This window comes from Hyposmocoma kahamanoa, unplaced genomic scaffold (assembly GCF_003589595.1).
Source record: "Hyposmocoma kahamanoa isolate Upper Pololo Valley unplaced genomic scaffold, ASM358959v1 92, whole genome shotgun sequence".
Taxonomy (NCBI): domain Eukaryota; kingdom Metazoa; phylum Arthropoda; class Insecta; order Lepidoptera; family Cosmopterigidae; genus Hyposmocoma; species Hyposmocoma kahamanoa.
In genome coordinates, this window is record NW_020654748.1 from 14,316,105 (window position 1) to 14,332,141 (window position 16,037).

A 16,037-nucleotide genomic window follows, 5' to 3' on the forward strand; every position below is an offset into this window, starting at 1 on the left:
TTTTTTTTCTTAAATACTTGGGATACACTCTCTCATAATCTTTCATTCTCCTAAACAGGTGATTGATTTAAACCAGCTGAGGATAGCGCTAGATATATAGTGAAAGATAATGCCGACATTTTGATGGTGTCAGATAGGCGCCCTTGTTGTGTTGTATCACAATCGGAACTACTAGGTATAAGGACCGAAACACATAACTGCGAATCGGCGCGATGCGAATTCGCAACGCAGGAAACTGCGACATGAATTGCTGCGATGCGATTTCGTACGGTAAGGCATCGACGATCATCAACCGTACTGAATGTATTTTTTAAACTAGGTAACGACATGTATCGTAAAAAGAGTGTTCCACCAGGTTGCACTGCTATTATTGATAAGAAAGTATAGGAAAAAAAAACCCAAAAAAGATTAACATCGCAGGAATGCGCGATGCGGAGCAATTCACAAATTCTCGCAATGCGTTGTGCGACCTCGTAGATTTCTGCGATGCGACGTCGCATCGAAGTTTTGTGTTTCGACCCTAAACCGTACGTAAGGGATAACTTATCAGAAATATGGAATACAAATCACGTACAATTTTTATTAAATTTATTACAAACTCTTTTTAGTAAAATACTAACCAGGTATGTGTCAAATATGTCATGTATATTTCCATTTCTAAACTAATTAGATTATATCTCAGACATGCCGAAGTCCTACAGAGGACTATTATAGCCGGATTTATTTGTGGTTAATAAAAGTGCAATCAAACCAACACTTATAACTTTACACTTTAAAAGCTCTTTAAAAAAGTTACTAAGTACCTAAGTGGCCTTGTGCCTAATTATTACATAAACTTGTCGAAACATCTCCATTTTTTATTGCCACTAGTTTACAAAGTTTGTATCCATAAAAAGTAGTATATCAGTCACCAAATAAATGTTTGATAAAAATTGTTACAAGTTACAATTAATTGATGGTACATAATGAATATAGAGGTTGATTGTTTTGTTCAAAACATGTTTTGCAGTTTACTGGTGACCGTAACCATGAAACTTAAAGTATTTTTTTTATTTGGCACCCAGTGCAGACTGAGAGACGACTATTTTATTATTACCGAATATTGCGAATTGACATCCTGTGTGGTAGAGGTACAATTAAAATTCTATTGCATTCTAGTTGACAAGTTTGCGCACCAGATATTAAAATGTGTGCTTTATTTTAAAAAATCGAAACAAAAATTGCATATTTTTCCGAAAAATTTTATGTTGACTGCCCATCTTTAATTAGAATATTCTGTCATTCTGCGATAGGTTTTCTAAATTGATTTCTTCTTCTTCTTTTGCCTGACCTTATTCCCATTTATTTCGGGTCGGCCCTTCTGGTCACTCTTCTCCAAGACGGTCTGTCCTGTGTCGTCTGTAGTACATGTCCATGGGAGGCGGGATGTTCCACTCTCTTGGGCTGGTTAATTAGGTTTTCTAAATTGACCCGAAGATAATGTAAGTAATTATTAATTAAATAGTTAAGTGTTCAAATAATATGAGATCATAGTCATGGAATGAAATGGCAGATTAGATAAATAATACTGAAATATACATAGTACCTTATTATATCTTTATAATCGTACGGTATATCGCACTACTATTACAATAGTGTTGTAACTCTAAATATGTGAAATTTAATATTATATCATTACTGAAAGTAAAATTTGATTCTCTACACGTCAAAAAAATCGTCGTTACGATATTGTAAGAAATAATCAAAAGATATCCACTTAACTCAAAATGAGACACACTTTATGTGAGCTAGTTCTGGCCAAAATAATCCTTATTCAAAAATATTGAATTATGTTTTCAGTTTTATTTTTAAATATATTTTTTAAGTGTCTAAGTGTCTATAATAAACTATAACATACATAAATTGTAATTATTTTTTGCGGTAAGTGAGTAATTCGGTTTTCATTGATTCTGAGAAAGTCCACTTTTTGAGTTAATACACTATTGTATTAACAGTGCGATATATGTATATTATATGTATACACGTGCTTTACTCATAAAGAAATGACACATAATTTAACAGTTAAACTGAGATTGTTACATATAAAATTGACCTTAGATATTTTTGTTTTCAGCAGATGCAATTTTTTAACATAAAATGCAATACAATAATGAATAAGATCTTCTTTATATCAATGATTACATAAATTAACACATAGAGTCTCATACTTTTTGGAAATTTTACTCTAGACGACAAGTACGAAGTTATCAAGATGCGTCCTAAAATTATCATCATCAAAATCTCCTTAACAAAACTTAACTTTAAAATTATACTTAAATGCATGTGCATTAAAATATTCTCAAACAACTTAATACAAATAAAACTTCTAACGTTTAAAATGGTGACCTCTGTTCAATTATGATAGTACTCTGATCATGGACTCTAAGATATACGTAACCACAAATAGAGCTAAATGCGCGTATTTTCCTTTAAGTAAACAAAGGCATAATTGATATTCACAACAGGTATATAAAAATTTAAGCTTCGCAAGCAGTGCGTGCAATAAGGGCAGTGGTGCTAACACTGTAAATCTTGTAGTTGACCTCATTGGCGTCCAGTTCTTTGTAGATAAACCTTGGGAGTTTATCCACTAGAAGCCAGAGAGTACCTTCGTCGTCGACCTGAAATGATATTATTATATTATTTTAATTATAAATGAAATTGAATAATTTATTACATTAAAATTATTAACCGATCTTTCTTTATTTAATGGCTTATTATCTTCAGATCGGAGTAGTAGTGTTCAATACAAATTGTCCCTTCTATTATTTTCCCATGAGTATCGAAGTAAATAAGTAAGGGATATATCTGGGAGATGGATAAAAGACATAGTTACGGCAAATGTTAACCTTAAAAATACTTCTACTTAGTGCCAGGTACAGCTGGTTTGAAGTTTATTGTCATACATAAACATACATTTTTATATTATTAAAATAACAACCTTCAAGTCATTGGGGAACTCGTAAAGCGACGGATCGCTGAAGAGCAACACGTTGTTCTCAACTGTAAAGGGCTTCTTGGAGTTCCAACATGCTATTCCGTCATGGTTCACCTGGAAATTCCAAAAAAGCAACTTTGTTGTTACGAATTTACATGACTTATACGTTATTGTGTTATTGTAAACGCGTATCGAAACCATATTTCTATCACCATGTTAAATGGATATTGAAATCATAAACTATTTTGCATAAATAATAGTCAATAGTCCGTATTGGCAAATGTTACGGATAAAATATTGCACAATCCTGGAACTTTTTATAGTTGTTTCGCTTCATGAAAATATGTCGACGCAAGTAATAAGGTGTACAATAAAAGTGCAAATTGGTCTGTAGTGCAAACACATACCTGGCAGTTCAAACATGAGGTTTAAGTGTAATATTATTCGCCATAGGATAGATTTTACAGTTAATTACAATAAAATTGTAATATTAATTAAATTTAGAATAAAAACTTTACAATTTTCGTCAAACAAGTTTTTAAAAATGCACTTTTTGTAAGAATTTTTTATTTATACAATAGTTGTATTAATCTCAGTAGCTTTATGCTAATAAACTTTGTGTGCTACACAAGGTTTGTTTGGAAATAAGCAGTTAGTTAAAAGCTGTAAGTTTTAACTTTTCCTGCCATGAATATGCAACCTGTCAATTTTGTTTGTACTAATGTTTAAACATGTTATAAGAAAAATGTGAATCATTAATTTTATTTAGGAAATGAAACTATTTTTCCGGATTTAAATCGCGTGAATTTGTTTTTTCAAACAAACCAACAAACTTTACAGGTCACGGTTGTCTATGTGTAACAATCGCGAAAACCTAAGAACTCGATATTAATTTTATTATTACGTATATTTGAACTGCCTCTGTGGTCGAACGGTTATCATGCCGTACTGCCGCGCTACGCAGAGGTCCCAGGTTCGATTCCCGGGCCGGGAGTAATATTAGTATGGCCTACATTTATTTCTCTCGTGAGTTTGGGTGTAATAAGTGATTGTCTGTATGTCCATGGCAACCGCGACACAGAGGGATTCCCTAGTTCGGGGCTATGTTGAGCGCGTGTGTTAAGTATGTGCGTTAATTAATAAATATTTATAAAAAAATGGTATAAATTATAGCTGAAAAGTGCTGTCATTCTTAAGCACAATTTACTTATAATTTGGGTTGCCTTATTTAGTGATAAATAAATCCGATACAAGTATTATTGGTGATTGATATTTAAAACCTTGCAACCTGTCCTTGATGTTTAAAAGTATTATAAGAAGAACGAGAATCATTAATTTATTATTACGTATAATTAGAACTAACTAGACAAACTAGAGGTTAAATGACATAAATTATAGTTGAAAAGAAAAATAATGTGATTCTTGAACACAATTTACATATAATTTGGGTTGCCTTATTTAGTAATAAATAAATCCGATATTTATTGGACGATTGATATTTAAAAATAACTGGTATAGTGTACTTTTGTTATACTTAAAAAAACTATTTTAAGATTACTGATTAATAAACTCAATAACTCTTTTAAAACACATACTCATTTTATTCTACAGATACATAGTAAGGTACTTTTTCAGTGCCTTACTATGTACCTGGTAAAATGTGTGAATACGAAATAAGTAAAAAATACAAAATAAAAAAATAAAAGTGTAAAAAAATTCCAACAGAATTTTCCAAATATTCATTAATTAGCATTCACAGTGGTTTTAACTAAGATTTTATTAAAATTAATATTTGATTGTTTGATTGATACTGTTGAAAATAAGTACTAAATTATTCATAGTCAGGTTTTAGATTTTTTATGGAATTACTCCAATAATTATTATATAATGCATCTAATATATGAAAAGGTTGCCGTGAGATAATAACGACAAAGTAATACTAAGGCCACAGCAACCGCATAGATGACCTATCAAATAACCGCGTGGACTAAATACCACACATTGTTCATGAGACGGAAAAAAGAATAATACCTCAAGTGATGTATTTAATTTTATGTATGCCTATTGTACACTCAAAAATCGTAACATTTTATGTGAGACTATTACTTACAGTATAAACCATCGTCTCGAAATCGTTTTTTTTTTTTCATTTTAGCAGTCTGGCTAATAAAGAACATTGTATATGTTACTTTTGCAGCAAAATTTGACGACCTCGGTGCCCTAACGGTTTGCATTGTGGGCGCCGGGACCTCTCGGGTTCGATTGCCGGTAGGACCATTTTGTGAAATGAACTTTATTAAATTAGTTCTGGTCTGGGTGTTCTGAGAATGCCCCAGAGTGAATTCCGGTGCTCTGATGCTCATATTACAGGAAATTCCCTAGTTTGAGACCAGGCAATTGGTGTGGTTGAAAAACGCGATATAACATAACAATAACATAAAGGACACTAGCTTCTAAAATCCGCATTTCGCACTATTACGACACCTTCATTTAACTATGCTATAGAATGAAGAATTGTTAGATTTTAGACTCTTGTCGGTGAAGCCTTCTCCACTCCTCATGGTTCATAGCCAGTTCTTTGACCTCTCTACAGCTGTTCCCTTTGATCTTCTTTTTTATTTGTTCACTATACACCATTCTTGGACTTCCTCTTTTTCTTTTCCCTTCTATTCTCCCCTCAATGGTTACTCTCACAAATTCGTCATAACGCTACAAATGTCCAAACTTGTTCCCTTTCTCCTCTTTATTGCATTCAAAAGACATCTCTCCTCCCCAACCCTTTCCAAAACTTCCTCATTTGATGTCTTTTCAGTCCATTTTATTTTTTCCATTCGCCCTTTGTCATAATTTAATTCCATTTTTGTTATAAACATAAAAAAAATTAGGTCAAGAAACAATTATTTGTTGTTTAATGAAAAAGAAAACGAATTTTTGCCCGAAAGATTGCGTTTTTTTCGTTTACGTTACTTGAGTCTAAAGGTGTCATTTATATAATCCTCAATGATCTTAATCATGCGAATTACACATTTTTATTGCGACCCATAACTCGACGGTAGGCTCATTAAGTGCACTCGTTTCGCAAATTAAAATTATGACTACCAACTGATAACTACCTACTTGCCTATTGCATAATTGGTATAAAGATTGTTACTAAGATGAACGTAATTTTGTAATTACTAAGTGCTACAAGAATAATAAATAATAAGTAAATAACGCACACACACTCAACATAGCCCCGCACTAGGAAAATCCTGTCTCGCAGGTGCCATGCACACAGACATAGACAACCACAAATTACACCTAAACTCACGAGATAAATAAAATGTAGGCCATACAGATATTTGTCCCGGCCCGGTAATCGAACCCGGGACTCTGTGTGGCAGTCCAGCATGGTAACCGTTCGACCACGAAAGCAGTTAAATGATATACGATTACTCCAACATTTCTGAACCAATTTCGATGATTATTTGAAGAAAATATTCCGCCTCTAATTATGGTTAATTAGAGGATTTATACTTGCATACCCTAGCACTATAATGCTGCATTTATAATGTATACTTGACTTTAGATTTACAGCTACTTATACATGCCCTATGGCCCTTATTTCCATTAAAGTTGTTTTAGAAGCTTACATCAGCACATAAATACGCGTTCGGCGTATCGCGCTTAAAATAGACATTCAATCACCTGTGTATAGAACAGCACATTGGTCTTAGGATCGTAGAAGCTAGCCGAGGCCTGGGACCGTTCACCTTTGTCGCCCAACAGCTGTGAAGGCAAAATACAAAAATTATGCTTACAAACTTGAAAAAACAAGATATCAATGCCGACACGTAAATAACTTTAGAATGTCGAAATGTTCCGTTAAACTGTAAAAAATAAACGTGTTTTTTAACGAGAACTTTTTCTGCTTCCGCTTCAAAAAAATGTAGTCATATTAAAATGACTTATTAAACAGGTAAATATTTTAAGAAATTGCGAATGGTACAAACTAAAACCAATCTCTGTACAAATACAAATAATTTTACGTTTTGTGATACCCATTGTATGGTAATGCTCGTAACATTGAATACATTTTAAAAACATCGTACCTGTACATTCACATAAAAATTCTAACGATTACTGAATACAAATTTTACGGTATTAGCAAGTTGGTATTATTTTAATGGTAGTTAGTATTACTGGTTGGTACCTTGAAATCGTGGAACGCCTCCTCCTTGTTAATCTTAGTGTAGTTGCGCAGGAGTTCCGTTGATACGCAGAATTGCTTTGTACTTGAGAATGCGTGAAAGAACATGGTACGGTAGCTATAAAGAAGGAATTTTTAGCATAAAAAAACATGTAAGTATTATGTATCTTTTAAAGAGTACGTAATATAAAATAAATTAAAGAAAGAAAAATCCAAGGAAAAAGTAAATGGGAAGTAGGATGAGTTCAATAAGGACTGGAAAGAATTTAGCTATGAGATTGAATAGTGGATGGAAAAAAGGGAATTATTTTTCCAACCGTTGTACAATATATAATATATGTATTATAACAACATCATGTGCCAGGCAACCACACCAATCGCCTGATCACTCTACTATGAATACCAGAGCTACGGAATTCACTCCGGGGCACTTCCCAGAACACCAGATCAGAACCTATTTAAAAAGTACATTTTCCCCAAATTGGTACTGCAGTCTAAGCTGTTGTGTCACTGTGGTCGTCATACAATTGGTATAAGATTTAAAAAAATACATAAATATGATCATCAGAAACTCTTTCGTACATGCATATACATATATCCAGATCCACATACGCGCATTTAAAAATAACTAGAGACACCTATTGAATATAGTTTCACACATATTTTTTTTATTATTTTCCTATGTTGAAGACACGATAATGGTGACGGTGTTAACTAACTATGCGTGTTGAATCACAAAACAGACAAAATAAAATAAATAGGCAAATAAAAGTCGACTACACGGATCGTTAAGTACAAAAATTTCAATTTTGAAACTGCATTATTGCAATTAATTTCACTATTAAATAGTAATTTATGCTTCATTGGCTTTATCAAAGCAGTGCTTTGACCGTCGACATGACCTCGGCGAAGTGTTGTTTGTTTTCGGGTCAGTGTCGAGCCGATAAACTGTTTATACTTGCATAAGTCATAGACCATCTCAGTCTTTCGCTGACCATAAATATATCTCACTGAGTAACATACAGTTGTAAAGTTAAAAAACGTAGTTTTGAAACTTTATGGACAACTCCACGTAACCTTACAAATCGTATCTGTTTTAGAAACTTTACTTCGCGTACTTAGAAGTGTCAGCTAAATACATACATAGAGGCAATTCAAGTTAAATATTTCTGAACAAAGGTGTCCCTCTGGGTGAGTGTTTTAATCCATCATCAATCCAAGGCGGTGTACTATATATAACCCAATGCAACTTTTCTTTTTTTATGTAAAGTAGAAGTCAAACGAGCACACAAGCGACTTGATGGGAGGTAGTGTCGTCACAGACAGTCGTCATAGACATCTGCAACATCACACGGGCTGCCAATGCGTTGCCAGACTTTGAGAGCCCTGTTGACATGCTTTTTGTAGAACCCCATGTCATAGAGCAATGGAAATTCAGTAGAGTGACCATTCCACATTTGTAGTAATGCCCGCGTGATCTCACGATGTGTCTCATCAAAGACGTGGGGATAGGCTTTACTCCTTTGGTGGGAGGTGTGATGGCGGAAATGTGATGATGGCACCAGTTCCAAAAGTTCCTCTGAGCACTTCCCATTGTAAAGAGGGTAGTAAACACACAGAGAACCAACGTCTCTCCGTAGATTAAGGGTCTTCAAACCGTCTGTGTGTTTAGAATCATCGACAACACGAACACCAGGATGACACACGTGTAATTTCACATGTACCTAATATCAATTAAGGGTCCATGCTATCAATATAAAGTTTCTGTGTAACCGTTAGTAGTTCTTTGTGAATTTAAATATATGACTCATGAAAAGTAATTTGTTACACTACACATTGTTTTCCTTAGTACAAGTTGTTACGTAACAACAGTTATCTGTTTATAGGCGCGAACCGCAAGGCTAGTTTGTACGTGATACGTTCTCCCATTCTGTCTATCTAAACGATCATTGGTGCAAAATTGAGAAATGGTAATATAATAAATTCAATTATATTATTTATTAAACTCCAATTACTTATTTGTTCAATTAGTTCACTACGTCTAGATAGTTTAAAGAACGCATTTATTATTAAATTACTTTTTTTTAAATATAATATCAAAAGAAGGGACGAACAAGTCGTGCGCCTGATGGTAATCTACAGGCCTGTCCAGTTGCAGTGCCACTCAGAGCTTTAAATAGCAAAGTTCTGAGGGGCATTGCTAATGCACCCGTCACTTTGAGACATAGGTTGACAAGTCCCATGTGCCTGTAATTTCACCTACACTCTTAATCTTCAAAACCGCTACACAGTAATGCTGACATTACTGCTTAACAATGCAAATACTTCGTTATAGTAAGGCTCACCCATTTTCCCTCGGCTCCGACAGCGCCAATCCGAACACCCCATCAGTCCACTGGAACTCAATGCCTCCAACGTTGTATTGTCCAGCCAACGGGTCGAAGTGGAAATAGTGATGTGACACTCTCCAAGAGTCATTTTCTTTCAGAGTGTATACTACAACTCCGTAGCCCCCCAAATCAGGGATATAGGCGAACGCGTTGTCGCAGGTGTCCTTGTCTACGTCTACCACCTAATATAGAACATTTTAATACAAATGAGTAACTTTCAGGTTAGTTTTCTCTACCTAATTTAGGTGGCAATGTTTTAAGCATTATTTAACATATTATTTAAGCATTCGAGTAAATAATCGTGAAATATAAAATAATATTTGAGAATACTACACTAGAGTATTAAATAACACTTCAAGATAAAATTGTAAAATATTCAAGTAACAAAAATTGTCACCGAAATTAAGTAGAGAAAACTAACCTGAAAATTGCTCAAGCACAGCTCTCTGAACAATTATGTCCATAAAAATGTGAATCCGATCTTTTACAATCTCACAGTACCAGAGATGGGCAAGCGCCCGGGTTTTAATCTGCTTTGTTAACGGCTGTTTTAATCGGGTTAAAGCCCATTAACGTCCGAAATCGAGGGCAAAAACAATTTACAGCTAAATGTTTACAAATTGAGTTTTGTTCAAATGTAATGATTTTATTACAAAATATTTATTGCTTGCTTACATATTTCTCCTTTCTATTGAATCGATTCGCTCCAAAATTGTATTGAAATGAATCTACACAAAAACTTGTTATATATTTGTATTGATTTTCAAAAAAATTTATCGTAATGTGCATCCCTTGTCATGTGATACTTTGTCATGATTGCGCTCTTATATATTACAAAAATAAAACCTTTGTAAGTGAGAGTCCAAGGAAAGGTGGGTATTTTATGAAGTTCCCTCTTTTTCGTTTAAAAAAGATATTTTGTATCGAAATTTCTAATAAGTATGGAATTATACCAAATTCCATATTATTTTACGCGAGTAATGTTTTTGCTATTAATTATTTTGCACGATTTTGGATGAAAATGGGTTAAAACCCGGCTTTGGGTAAAACCTGATTAAAACCTGGTCAGGTTGATTGCGTTATAACCCACTGCCCTTCTCTGTACAATACAATCGTTTTGTATAAATATTGTAATACACTTTAAAAGAAAACAGCATAAATTAAGACAGCATAAATTGAGTAATTTTTTGTGTTTATTGTGGATACTCACAACATTAGCAAAGAAGGAGTCTTCTTTCATATCATCAACTTTGAACCAATATCTGTGGATGAGCTGATCAGTTTTCAAGTCAAAGATAGCAAGAGATGGACCGGTAACTTGATTTGGTGACCCTGAAATACATATTTTGATACATCATTCGAAAACACAAAAAATGACGCCACAAGATTTCCCAGGTCAATGTGATTTCTGTGCGTTCCACCTTAATAAACTAGTATAACGAGAAAGTGTTCAGTACTTGTACGTAATTAATCATCATAATTTGTGCTATGTTAACGTGCACTGTATAAAATCACATCCTTATTACGGCTAAACCTGGGCCAATTAGACTCCCTATATCCGTGCACTAACATTAATCCTTATCACGTGTCTCATTACGTTTTTACTTAATCTGCTTAACCCTTGCAAAAGAACTTCATGTGATTTCACTTACCAAGAATATCGGCTAGGCCACTGTCCATAACCCAAAGTCTGTCACAAGCGTCTACATACACCCTGAAGACGGAAATTATTGAGTTATTTGAAGGCAGCGATTTCGCTGAATCAGCCACTAAATTGTCTTTCCATGACGGATATGGTGTTAAGGGCTGATCTTGAGGTCCATCAATGTTTACGTAGTTCAATGAAGAAGCAACGCCGTTTTTCCATCTCGGTACTGTCACGAAGAGTTTGTTCTTCCAGCGCGCTAGTCCAAGGGGTAGATTGTGGGCTTGTACGAATTTGCCGTCTTTGATTGCGTTCTCACGGTCGGCTGGACTTTCCCAAGTGTAGTCAACTTGTTTCCACGCAAAGCGTAGTTGGGGCTGGGTCGCTGCTCCGCAAAGTGACGCCACAGACAGCGCAACTACGAGACCGATGGTTCTCATGGTCGTACTGCAACATAATCAAGTATCATGAAACAAGGCGCGTCCTAGTTAGACAGTCTAAAGTATTTAGACGCTCAATTAATAATCTCTCACGTTTCTGTCGTTAAATTGTTGTTTGTGACTTTACATAATCTACTAAAAAGAAATTATTCATAATTATGATCATCACTCAAAATTAAAAATATTTTTGTCCCAGTACTTATTATTAAAATACATTTCATAATACAATAAACGAATTCGTAAAAACAATTTCGAAATCTTTTGAATTTAAAGTTGCGTATATGAGATGTCGCACGTCCTCAATAAACCATCTCGACTGTTTTAAGGCTTGATTCGTCGACAGTACGGCGCCGACGCAGCATGATATCTCAGTGTTGTAACTGTTGGTAATGACTGCATTGTGACTTGGAGCGCCTCGGGTCTCTAACACCATAATAAAGATAGCTGGCTCACGTTTTTGCGGGTGGTTGTGATCTTATTATTTTGAAACGACCTGGAGTATCATCTCTTCCTTATCCAAGCACATCGAGCTTGTTATGCGTTCGGCATGGGAACTGTGATGCGTTGGTTACACAACAGAGTTGCAAAGTGTTATTAAGAGAATTTAAATTGATATCGATTTTGTCTTTAATCGTTATATATAATGCTTTGGTCGATATGACAATCACAGGCTTAACAAGTAAAAGTTTAAACTTGCATATGTTGACAACTTCCGATGCAAATCTCTCGTCAGGGAGGAATGTCGACAAGTCACGAGTTTTTGCGGCAACTTGCTCAAGGTCTGCCGGTCTTTACTGACATGAATTTAAAAAATCAAGGCATGTTCCAGGAACTCTTTTTATACCTTTGTCATTCAATATATCTAACTTAAAAATTATGCCTTGTAATTATATTTTTGAATAGTTGATGGGTAATCCAAATTATTTAATCATTTAAATGTTGTTACATATCATCCTTAGTATTATGATATATAGATTAAATAAATTACTGTAGAAAAAAATTTATGGATACTATGAATAGCTCAACTACGACCACGTTACACTATGATGGAAAAACACAGTCTTCATTGTCAACCGGTATCATACATAACAATACTAAGAGATTATTTAAGCGACACGAGAAAATTTTTTTGCATCTTTGCCTTAATGCATAACTTAATAAGGGTATATCTATAAATAATAGAGTATATTAATGAACACGTTTTTGTTACTCATACGTACAGTTATCATTATTGAATCGCGTAATCGTTATTTAATTATTTAAATGATTTAAAAGTATTTAACGTATTTGTCTTTGAACGGTAATTTATATGTAATGCATGAACATTTCAGTGTTTGAGGCAAAGAAATGTATAATACTTAAGACAGAATTGAACGTAAATAAAAATACGCTAAACTGAGAAGACGAGTCGATTATATGCCTATCACTTTCATTTGTGGAATTTGTCTATCATTTATTACTAAAAGTACTAAACGAATTACAGTGTCAGTGCAATTAGTAAGTATATAACTAAATATAGTTACTTAATTACTAATTATTTAAGTTACAATGAAAAAAGTGCAATCAATTATTCCAGGTATTCACAATTGATTCTTGGACAGCACGCTTTCAATGTATTTTCAAAATACGACCAACATAATTTGCAGAGTTAGGTACCGTAAACTACTACAATGTTACTTGGTTTCCATTTATTTTATTAAGGTTTGGATGAATAGCGCTATGCATAAATATGTATACATAACCGTTAACTCAAAAGGAATGTTTACGGCTTCCTCAAATAAAAAAAAAACAAATCGAATTTTTTCGTATGACCGGCGATGAACCACGCCTTTTATTTTGGAGGAAAAGGTATGCAAATAACATACTTAATATAGTTATATTTGTTGATATATTTGTTATAGTTTATTTGCAAAAAATCTAAAATAAACTTGTTATTAGAATGAACAGATTCATTGATTTATTACGCGAGATAAACATATATGATATTTGATAAAGCAATGGGAATCTATGCAGCAACACAGGGCAAATTTTCGTATACTGAAAGCCAAGGCTAGGTCTCACGCTAGACAACTGCTAACAAATAATGTATGACACTTCAAACTAAGATTTAAACCCTATGTACAAAATTCAGCGTTATTCGTAGATAATTAGAATAAAAATTTACTTGAACTTTAATGAGTTCAGACAATGTTAACAATGATAACATTTTCATAGTTATTTCGAACGGATTAAAAAAAGGGTCATAAATAAAGAATGAATCAATAGGCGCGACAAAATTTTGCTCCTCTTTCCATCACAATTAACTCATTCAATCTGAATTGATAATCTCATATTACACAATGGTTGATTAGGTAATTAAGGTACTGAGTGCGTCCTGTATACACACTTCATATAATCTCGTCACTCTCACTTATTTTTTATTGCAAAAGGTTTTGAATTTAATGACGAAAGATTAATTTATGCTATTTACTAAGTCCTTAAAGTATGTTAATATTCTATATGCGAGTATAAATTGACTTACGCGTGATAAAGGTGAGCGAGAACACAGGGTCGCGACCGGTCTTTAGGAGTCGCGTAGACAGACTAAACAGTTTGATACCTTGCGAGTCTTTATATGTTCACTTCAACTTTGCCACGCAGTGTACTTATAGAGATATTTTTGTAGACTGACAGATACACAACAAAGGGATGCAGACCTAGAGTATGTATTCGTATCGGCAAATATATGCCACGATGTGTTTTTATTTAAAAAAATCACAATTTTTATTTTTATTTTACTAAAAACTACAATCGCGCTTACATACACAACAGTAGATAGAAGCAGTGATAAAAGTAGAAAATGTAAAAAAAAAACAGTGTTTAATATGTATCACTTAATGTGCTTTTCTAATGCACTATGCGTGCACACATCTTAATGCAAATTCACAATGTAACATTTTGTAGTGAAACTGATAATAATTAAAAATCAACGAAGATGTGACGATCGTTTATCAAAGTTAAAAAAAAAACACAAAATTCCAGCAAAGCACAATATGACGAACTTATCGTTTTTCGTTTCTCTACCTTTTCCTGTTCTGGTGGCGTCAACGCGAACCATGACGCGCCAATAAACATGGTTAGTTTTCCAAAAGGTCTAACTACCTTCCACCGATAGTTAAGCTAATGTTCGACGTGATTGCGCAGTAACACCATGTATAATTCAAGGCTCTCCCCGTGACAGACGCATCCGTTCTATTGAAAACCACCATTCCGCGTTAATTTAGTACCATACAGATAGGCATATTTAGGTACCTGTCACAACTTATTCCCTTGTATCAGCTCTACATTGGCATTACAATTGCTCTCTGTGTAACACTTGATGATGTTAAGTAAATAGTTGTTTTTGAACTTTTCGGACCTTAATTTTAAAATGTGGACTTTGAAAAGGAAAAACGACTCCAGACTAAGTATATTCTAAGCACGCACAGTATAAAAACATCCCAATTTGTATGTTTACATTTTTTTAATGTCTTGAAAATGATGGAAATAACGAAAATTACGCAATTTAGTGACTAAAGCGAAAAACCCAAATTACCAAAAACATCTCTTAACTAAGGCGGCTATAGCACGCCAATTTTATTATACAGCGAAAAAGGTAACTAATATCCCGATTGGAGTGATAGACAGACAACACTACCACTATTCTCCATAGCAATGAGCTAAGTGTGTACTGTATTAAGTGGCAGTTTTGTTTTCTTGCCAAAGAACCCTTTGATTGGTTAGTTTGAGTTCAATACAGTATACTTATAGCGCTTTTTTGTCGCTCTACCACATAACCTCTGCGTTGAGTGACACATACATTTTTCCATTATATGTTATAGAGCTTAGGTTCCCAAAGTTTTTGAGTCACCACCCACTTCATCATCATCATCAACTATTTTATACGTCTCACTGCTGGGCACGGGTCTCCTTTCACCAACCACTTAGGCAAAAAAGAATTTAAACAACCAACATCACAAAAAAATATTGAAAACACATATTTTTATTATATTAACACAAAAAGTCACATATATGTGTATGTATGTATATTAGAGTGTTTTATTTTTCCGAAGATGTGATTTTCATAAGACTGCTTACGCCCCGAGTCTCAGTGTTGTTTAAGAAATATATGCTGAATTTCAAGAAGATTTGATAATATTTAGGAGTTGCACACTTTGGTCACTTTTATTTCATATTAGTAAAATTTCGAATATTGAAGTGCTTTGCACTAATGGGCTTTTCATGTATGTCTTTAATTTTTTGTAGTTAATTGTACTTTAAAGTGGGAATACAAACACCCAGATCCGAGACATTCTAAATTGTCAATTTCTTCAGTTTGTTAGTCAGGTCAAGTCAGTTTATCTACATTATTCGGTCG

General features: G+C 33.9%; 1 protein-coding gene across 1 annotated transcript; it reads right to left on the minus strand.

The window, feature by feature from the left end:
- Positions 1-1,832: 1,832 nt before the first annotated feature.
- Positions 1,833-14,257, minus strand: LOC113236426 (protein yellow-like). The gene is made up of 8 exons (XM_026472476.1): positions 14,163-14,257; positions 11,209-11,648; positions 10,767-10,888; positions 9,512-9,738; positions 7,170-7,284; positions 6,665-6,745; positions 2,981-3,091; positions 1,833-2,660 (listed from the first exon to the last, which is right to left on the minus strand). Exons 2-8 carry the CDS (start codon positions 11,639-11,641, stop codon positions 2,517-2,519), a joined length of 1,233 nt encoding a protein of 410 aa, XP_026328261.1. The 5' UTR covers positions 11,642-11,648; positions 14,163-14,257; the 3' UTR covers positions 1,833-2,516.
- Positions 14,258-16,037: the final 1,780 nt, after the last annotated feature.